The sequence below is a fragment of the Opisthocomus hoazin genome, chromosome 3, assembly GCF_030867145.1.
Source record: "Opisthocomus hoazin isolate bOpiHoa1 chromosome 3, bOpiHoa1.hap1, whole genome shotgun sequence".
NCBI lineage: Eukaryota > Metazoa > Chordata > Aves > Opisthocomiformes > Opisthocomidae > Opisthocomus > Opisthocomus hoazin.
Genome location: NC_134416.1, coordinates 54,108,475 through 54,117,089, shown reverse-complemented (window position 1 = coordinate 54,117,089; position 8,615 = coordinate 54,108,475). Strand labels below are relative to the sequence as shown.

General features: G+C 42.0%; 1 protein-coding gene across 9 annotated transcripts in view; it reads right to left on the bottom strand.

Moving 5' to 3' along the window:
• Positions 1–662: 662 nt before the first annotated feature.
• ZNF521 (zinc finger protein 521) overlaps positions 663–8,615 on the bottom strand; it is a 232,885-nt gene continuing 224,932 nt past the window's right edge. For all 9 annotated transcript variants that reach the window (XM_075416293.1, XM_075416301.1, XM_075416295.1 and 6 more), the window contains one exon: positions 663–1,498. In XM_075416293.1, the coding sequence (XP_075272408.1) occupies positions 1,469–1,498 (30 nt within the window). In that variant the 3' untranslated portion in view covers positions 663–1,468. The remainder of the gene's footprint in view (positions 1,499–8,615) is intronic.

Below are 8,615 nucleotides of genomic sequence, written 5' to 3'. Positions count from 1 at the left end.
TTTCATAGGTGAGCTGGAGTAATAGGGAGATACTGATAGGCAAGGATAGTTTTTACCCCCTTCTTTCTTCTTCTGAAAATTGCAGGCAGTCAGGAGCCTATTCAGACCCGAGCAAAGCTGTGAGGTCTTGTGACAGCTCCCGCGGGGCCACGGTGCTAGCGAGCATCATCCCGCGGTGTGCACCACCTCCAACTCTGCTACCTGTGTCAGAAGAGACAGTGAGGGATGCGAGGTTAGCAGTGCCACTGGCAGAGCCGCAGTGGCTCCCGCTTGTCAGCGTGAGACCCAACTCACTAAATAGCGTCACATTGAAATAATTATACACAGAAGATGTGCGGTGACTCCTCTGGCAACCAGCATGTCAAGTGTACAGGTATGAAATTGTTGAGACTGTCAAATAAAACAAACTAACAAACAAAACCAGAAAACAGTGAATATTACCCTCAAGCACACACTGCTTTGCAGTGAGCCAGCAGATCTGTTTCTACAATTACACTGAGTTAAGTGCCCCGCTCTGAGAAAAGCCACCTACTCCTACTGAGTAGTGTATAGGTCCTGATACAATGGGATTCCAGATCTCGGTGGTCCTTCAAGTACTACAGGAGCAGTAATAATAATGCTCCTTTCCAAGGAAAAAGACAAGACACAAGCACGCTCACACATAATGGTAAACTGAATTTATTTCCTTTTGGAAAACAATTCCAGTAATCTCCAGGTTCAGACCGCAGAGTAAACATTAATAACAATAACATACAGGTTAGTTCAACTGATTCAAGAATTTGGCCATGTGAAATCATTAAGGAAAGTCTTGAACACTCAAAGCTTCAAATGGTATCCAGAAAAAAAAAAATTTCTTTGACAATCTACATAACAACTATTGCATATATGGTAATGCTATCTGTCATATCGCAAGGCTTACAAATATATATACGGGCCTTATTCAACTGTGGGTTCCTGCTCTGTGAGAAAGAGTCTCTTCATATTTTTTGCAAGAATCTTCAGCAATAAAAAATAGTGTTAGATTCATCCGTTTGTATACCAAAAGAGAGATTGCTAGACTGAAGTTTAAACGAAAGGAAGGCTAAACAGAGCTATAATGGAACATAGCTATTACCTTCTGCCTCCTCCTTGAAAATGACACTTTTTCTTAAGCTATTTTTTTTCCCCTCACACAGTATTATTATTATTATTTGTATCTTTCTTGAATAGGGCCCAAGTCCACTTGTCTTTATAAGACCATTTTAGTATCAGACAACATAATACATGTGCAACACTTTATATACAGGAAGTCTATCCGGTGCTCAAAAGTTCAAACACATGAACATCCAACAGTTTCGATAATACAAGTTTTATGGTACAATACAATGTTTCTGAATAATATACATTAACAATGAAAGTTTCGTGCAAAGAGTAAAACGTGTTCCCTTTTTGTGCCACAAAGAATTCTCTGGAAGAGATGGGCCTTGCACTAACTGCTGTGCTGGGTCATCGTATGATTCTGTAACAAAAAGAAAAGAAAAAGTTTAGTCACAGGACAGGCATTCCTATGCAAAAGAAAGATGCAAGAACAATTCTCCCAACGTATCTTGCAAAATGATGGACTGGGAAGAGACTATCTTCCACCCATCCTTGTTTTAAAGCAGCCAGAAGAAGTGTCTTTATCGAAGAGAGCAGTTTTCCCAGCTCTTTCAAGCTGGGGTTCTTTCCATGTGCCACAAGAACAGCAGCACACTCTCTCCAGGTGGGTTTGGGCCGACCTGCCCCGGTGAAACTGCACACCAGGTCAGCAGTTCTGGTGTCCGCTCATGCACAGCTCATGGTTTATGCATTATGCAAATGAGAAGTGCATTTGTTTGTCATAAAAGACCTTGCTGCCTACAAACTAAAAATATGTGAATTGGACTCCGCTTCTCAGACTGTGGCACCACTTCAAATGTTTTATTGCATTAAAACCTATTTCCCCCTGAACAGTACACACAGTGTGCTCTGGTACGAGTCCTTCCGTGCCCAGTGGAGAGCTCAAGGACTGAGGAGAAAACAGGAGGGGCTGGCACAGCCCTTTCTCTGGTCACCAAAAACCACAGGTATTTTTCCTCAAGTGAATGCAGTGCCTTATGTGAGGCGACACAGCATGGACTCTGGAGCCTGAAATTCTCCTTTCCCATACGAGTAATCACCAAATACAGCAGCAAACACAAGTTTCACCCTCTTTCCTGCTGCCGCCCTGGTCGAGCCAACCACTTCTAGGGACTAGAGATGCTATTTCCATGCCTGCAGTGGCTCAGATCCTTCACAAGCATCGAGCTAAGAGCAAGGATCCAATCTAATATGGGTTAACTCTTCTACAACGTCCACTAGATCCACAGATAGCTGGAAATGTCTGTGAATGCTACTTCTCAGGCACTGACTAGTGATCACTTTTCCCTCTAGCAATCTGGGCCAGATTTGGGCCAGCAACCCAGAGGGCAGGCGTGTCACGTCCTGTAATTTGCTCCCAGCACGTCCAGTCCTCTCACTCTGCTTTATTAAATTAATCTGTCTTAAAATCCCTTTGGACTAACGCACTTCAGGGTGAACCTGTTCCCAAAAGACAGTCATCATTTTCACCTACTGAACCGTACCCTCCTGAGCCACCCACGAGCAGGCACACGAAAGCAGCCTCGGTGAAACAAATGTGAAACGCAGCGTGACTGCAGGCCAGCCTGAGAGCTCTCCCTCCCTTCCTCCTCCTCTCTCCCTGCACTGTGAACGCACACAAACAATAGTTCATGGGACACTTGGCAAGGAAAGGATCTTACAGTAAGACTGAGGAATTTTTAATGTAGTGCCATTCTCAAGATTAAAGGAAAATGACCCAGTGACACTTCAAAATGCAATTTCCAGATGTGAATACAAAATGATTTAATGCTGATGGCAGGAATTCCAGACTGTCCAAGGCCAGAGAGTGCTAAAAAAATACACTCTACCACTTGATTTCATCTAGCTTCTTCTCCTTCCCATAAAATCATTTCAGAATGCTGTAAAGCAGTAACAATAGCTGTGGACTGAAATGTTGGCTGGTCACAGGTAATGGGCTCTGACTTTAAACCACAAAAGCAAGGAAATTAAGAGTTAAGCCTGACAGTCAGCTCTTTTGTCATCCTGTTGTGTCCATTTATTGCAGCACTTACAGAATAACACCACAGGCTTACTGGAGACCCTGCAGTACCTAGAAACAACAGGACAAATTAAACATGGGGTGGCAGCCTGAATTCTGATTTTTTTCTCTGCCTCTGTGTGGGTGAAGTCGTGTACCAGTTGTTACACTGCAGAGAGATATTTGGGGGGTTCTTTTGTTTCTAACCTACTGAGAGCAAGCATGTCAGTCATGCCTATTTTTTATTTCTTTTCACTAAGTGAAAAATGCATAATCAGTTTGAAGCTGGATGAACAGTTGTGCATGAAGCAGTCAAAAGGTGTTTTAGAAGTGCAGCCGTAACTCTGGCGGCAATGCCATTTCTGAGTAAAAAATAAAAAGGTCTAAATAGGAAGGAGGCAAAATAAAACACGGCGTAAGGATGGACTCGCCCCTGCTCTCAGTGTCCCTGACTCCCATGCCCTGGTGCAAAATGAGATTCTCTAGAGGTAATGAAGGGATAATAGAAAAAAAACAAGTGTTGCAGAGAAAAACGAGACAGGGCAGGACACAAACAGGAGGAAACGCTTTGAGCAGTTTAGGCCTTAAAAAGGCAACTGCACTTCTTGCAAACAGTCATAACAAAACATGGTTTCCAAAGTAATTAAGGCTCCCCAAACGTGAGGGACTGGGGAGAAATACCTATCTGGCTAAGTAGCAAAAAAAAACCAACCCAAAGTGGAAACATTTCAGAAGCATAACACTGAGAAGACAAGCAGGCGAAGGATGGGAGGAGAGAGATAAGAAAAGGAGGAAAATTCTGTAATCCCACAGAGAGCCATATTCCACTCCACCAAAAGCCATCTCTTGGAGACCCCACGTCTAAGTGACTGAAAATTGCAAACATTAATCCCAGTTATGAACTGTTGCTGTTTTTATGAGGGGTGTTGTGTTTAAAAATTTAGGGCAAAAATTCTCCTCCATTATCCACACAGCAGATCTCGACTCTGACAGTCTCCTTGCCCTGCGTGCAGCGAGCTCCCCGCCTCCCCGGCAGTGGGAGTTCAGGCAGGCGGGGATGGCAGAATTTGGAGCTCCCGCCGGCAGGGACACGGCAGGGACACGGCAGGGACACAGGAGTGCGGTACACCCAGGGAGAGCACGATATTACAGTCGAGATCCCCTGTGCGGCTGGGAGAGCACGCTGCCCTTCACGAAAGACACACTGCACGAGCCTGAAACACGCCTCCTCCAGAAACTTCAGACCAGTTTGCCTGAGTTCGGAGCAATTAGTGCATCCACTTGCCAAAGAGAAGTCGTTTAACTAAGTACAGGAGGTATCATACGCTACCCCTCCCTGCCTCCCCCAAATTTGATTGCATATAGACCCATCTGTTTAATTATGAGATAGTCTCCCTGCAAAGCAAAAATTTGAATTTCCTATGTAGCCATGGCAAGGGAAAGATATTTTTTCTTAACATAATCTTTCCCGCACTTCAGCAATAGCTATGTTAACATTTCCAAGAGCTGTGATTTCATGAGCAGAAACTAGTTTGCAAACACAAACACCAGCTTTGCATGCACAAAATGGAGGAAGAGTGAAGCAGGAGGTCTGTGTGTCACTGCATTTCGTAACGTGTTAGGCACAAACCAAGCCAGGAAAACTATCCTACATCCGCAATTTCTCTGTCTCGGTATTGTTTGGAAAGCAGCTATATTACCTGGGAAAACCTGAATTCAGCTATTTCACAAGCAAAATAAACTCTTAAAATACATTTCCTCTGTTTCTAGAGATAATTATTTTTGTTAGCAGACCCCAGAATGCCACCTGCTCTGTGAACTGCTATAAAATTACATGCCACCACTTTTCTCGATGAAAATGCTTTAAGATATCCCTGTTGTTAGTGCTAAGGAGTTAAAAACATGCACAGATTTCACTGTGATACAGGGTGGAAGAATCTCCTCTGCAAAAAAACCATAAACAGGTTTCTTTGCAGAAATACTTGAGACAAAAGGAGGTAATAATGCTTCTTGTTGTTTGGTATCTGTCTTTGTGTTTCAGATAGAACATGAGAAGTATTAGCTAGCAAAAAGTTCCCACCCACAGCATCAGAATTAATGAAGAAAAAAATATCTGCAGCTCGCCACAGACTCACTAGCCCATTAGAATCTTTAATGTGAACTGCGGTTGCATTCCATTTAAACGGAACTTCTGGTTTTTATGACTGGATGAAACAAGATATGGTTGTACCTGAGAAACAGTGCAAAGAGGGTACACGTGAAGAAATATGAAGATGAAATGTAGACACATAATTTCAACAGATAGTAACAGTACCACAGCAGCATGTTATTTTTTCCTTAGTTCAAGAACACAAATATAAGTAATCAATCATCACTGATTAAGTAATTATGGTACCCTACATGTTATCACTTATCTGGAATCCTTTATCTGTGTACATTACGGATCATCTTCTGTTTTTTTGCACCCCACTGCGCTGCAATACAGTTCCAGGTTGTAAAACAGAACTCTACATTACTATCACCACCTTTAAGTGCTACTTTTTTTTTTTTTTTTTTTTTTTTTAACAAAAGCAATTGGTTTCCAACAGGCTGGATAATAAGTCTTTTGACCTGCATTCTTCTCTGACCCATTAAGGTCACCCCTGTGCTCGGGCATATAGCTGACTTAGGAAATGCCTCCAAGTCCTGCATTTCATCTCCTGCCCACTCAAAATAAAGCTTTCTTTAAATGTGTCTGTACGGGTCCCTGAAGACCAGGGAGGCATCCCTGTAGTGGGCAATGGAGGGACAGAAGCTTCTGCCTTTATTAATGAATGCAGACCATTATGAGTCTGGCTGGCTCCTGCACTGTTCCCAGAAGCATATACTGTACGTGACTTAAAATGCTAGAATATTGACACAAAGCGAGCTGGGCACCCCTAAGGAAAATTACTCCTTGGATATAATGTAGGCTCGTAACAGCTATTAGAGTACAAAATAAAACCCTCCGGGATCAAACTGACATATACCGCATTCTACCTACTCCTCAAACATTAGAAGAATTTCTTTGTGAAGGCATTCTCAAGGACAGCATTAAACTGACTTTTGTAGCAATCTGCAACAGCTTTTTGGCTTACAGCTTTTAGTACTAAATCTCTAGTTTGAATCAATATAAGTACTATATCTTCCACATTAATCAATACATTTGGTTCAATACACGTTCTATTAAATTATACTTTCTAATCAAGATTTTCTGCTTCTCTTCCCTTCTTTTTATTCCAACTTCTTACCCTGTACCATACTTTTCAAACTGTCTGCAGCTAACAAGAGGATGCTGGATTTTCCAGAAGTGAAGGGGAAGAAAGAAAGGCTGGTGGAAAAGGCTAGACGAACAAAACCTTAAGTGCAGCGGTAATGACAAATCAAAAATGCAGTTTCACAGTGTCAACATGGTTTCCAGAACTTCGGTCTGATGCTTCGTTGCTTAACTGGTTGTCATGATATAAGACCTCTCCCGCAGAAAGCTCTGCATTGGGAACTGCTGAAACACTGCATCGCGTGGAAAGGAGTGTGGGGGAGGAGGGAAGAGGGGTACTAAGCTGTAACACCGAAACCACATAATGAAACTTATTCAGACGTAACTGCAAGAAAAATCTCAGTAAATGTTGATTTTTCTACCCTTTCTTCAAACTTGTGCCGCTTCAGTACTGCAGCACAGATTTTCTTGTCAAAACCCCATTATACTGTGGCAGGGTTCTTTCCTGGTAAACTGTAATATGATTACACCCAAGACTAAATTGATGAGATATTTAGATTTGTGAGATACAAAGATTAAATACATACTATAAATTAAGATGTAAAAAGATATTATTTAGTCCATGTCTTTGGGGATATCTGAAACGTTTGGAAAGAAGATGTCTCCAGCAATCTGAGTGATGTACACAGTTACAGTAAATGACTTTTCCACACCTGTGTTAGGTTTGGTGGAATGTGGTTATTCTTCATAAGCAGAGAATATGAAATGTAATGTCAAAATGACAAACTCGTATATTGCAGACATTTGCCACTGTCTTACAGATCAGAAACACTGCACTGATGTCACTCGCTTACAGTCAGTTTCTCTTCTTGTCTCCGTATAATCACGGTGATCCTGCAGAGAAACTGTTGCATTTTCTTTTGACATTTAACATCATCTTACTCAGCTCACAATAGCATCTTATAATACTTTCTAGATGACACTGTGTCACCATTAAAGAAAAAGGTGAAATAGCATAATAAAAGAGAAGAACAAGAATTCATAGAATTTAAAGACAGAAAAGACCCATTAGGGCGTTTTCTCCACCCACCTCGCCAGTGTTGGATTATTGCCTATAGTGTAATTTCAAGTGTTTTGCCCAGTCCAATTTTAATTAGAGCTTCCAATACTCCTCTTGGGAGACTATTTCACAGCTTCATAGAACCCAGGGTTAGGTTTTTTTTCCTGATGTTCATCCCAGGAGAGGAAGAGGCTCAGCCAGCCCCAAATCACACATGAAACCAACTCTGCATAGTCAGGAGCTGGTTTCAGTAGCATATCTGGGCCGTTTCAAAGCATCTGAAAGCAGTAAACTTACTTTCAGTGCTCCAAAACATTAAGACCCCGGTTCCACTGCTTTCTGCAAGCAATTAAGAAGATTCTGCTACATGGGCTTCTCAGGCTCAGTTGCCGAACAGGTAAAAATGTAGTATAGGTGGGCTTGGTGTTCCCACAGTAGGGGTAACCGCTTCCACAGCCCACCTCCACCAAATGAATTAACTGAAGGTTAGAGACATAGCCAGGTCCAGTCTATGCTATAATCCTGAATTGTACTGACAGAGCATCTACGAACACTCAGATTGTAAACATTTCTGTATTTTTCACACAGGTGAAACAGAAAAAGAGCAAATTCAGTTGAAGGTCATCAACAGATGATGTGACCATAGATTATTTTCCCTCCCATGCCCCTCCCTTCCTTTCATAAAACACAAACTACAAGAAATTAACTTAAATTGCTATATATGAAATCTTGGAACGAACCAATGTTTCTGATGTGTTTCATCCCAGGAATTACAAAGTTTCTGACACAAAAATGAACATATATTCAAATTTCAATGGTCACACTTATCCCAAGGGAATGATGGAACTGGAAAGGAGATGATGCCTAATAGTTTTTCATAGGTGAAAAGCAGGAAGCCAAATGGAGACTTTGGAGTTCTGGACAGGACAGAAAAAATTCCAGGAAAGGTGTCCCTGCCACCAGCATCTCCAGTACTGCAGTGCAGCTGCAGAGCAGGAGGAATATCAATGAATTTTTAAATGCACAAAAGTAGGCATGGAGTTTTGTGCAGGCCGAGTTTTACCACCAGCATAGACCTAACAAAATACAGCCTCTGAAACCTGAGATTCCCAAGGAAAGAAGCATTTGATCTGAACTAAAACAGAGCTATTTCCACAACAAAGAAGGGGCCAAATCCCAAGAGA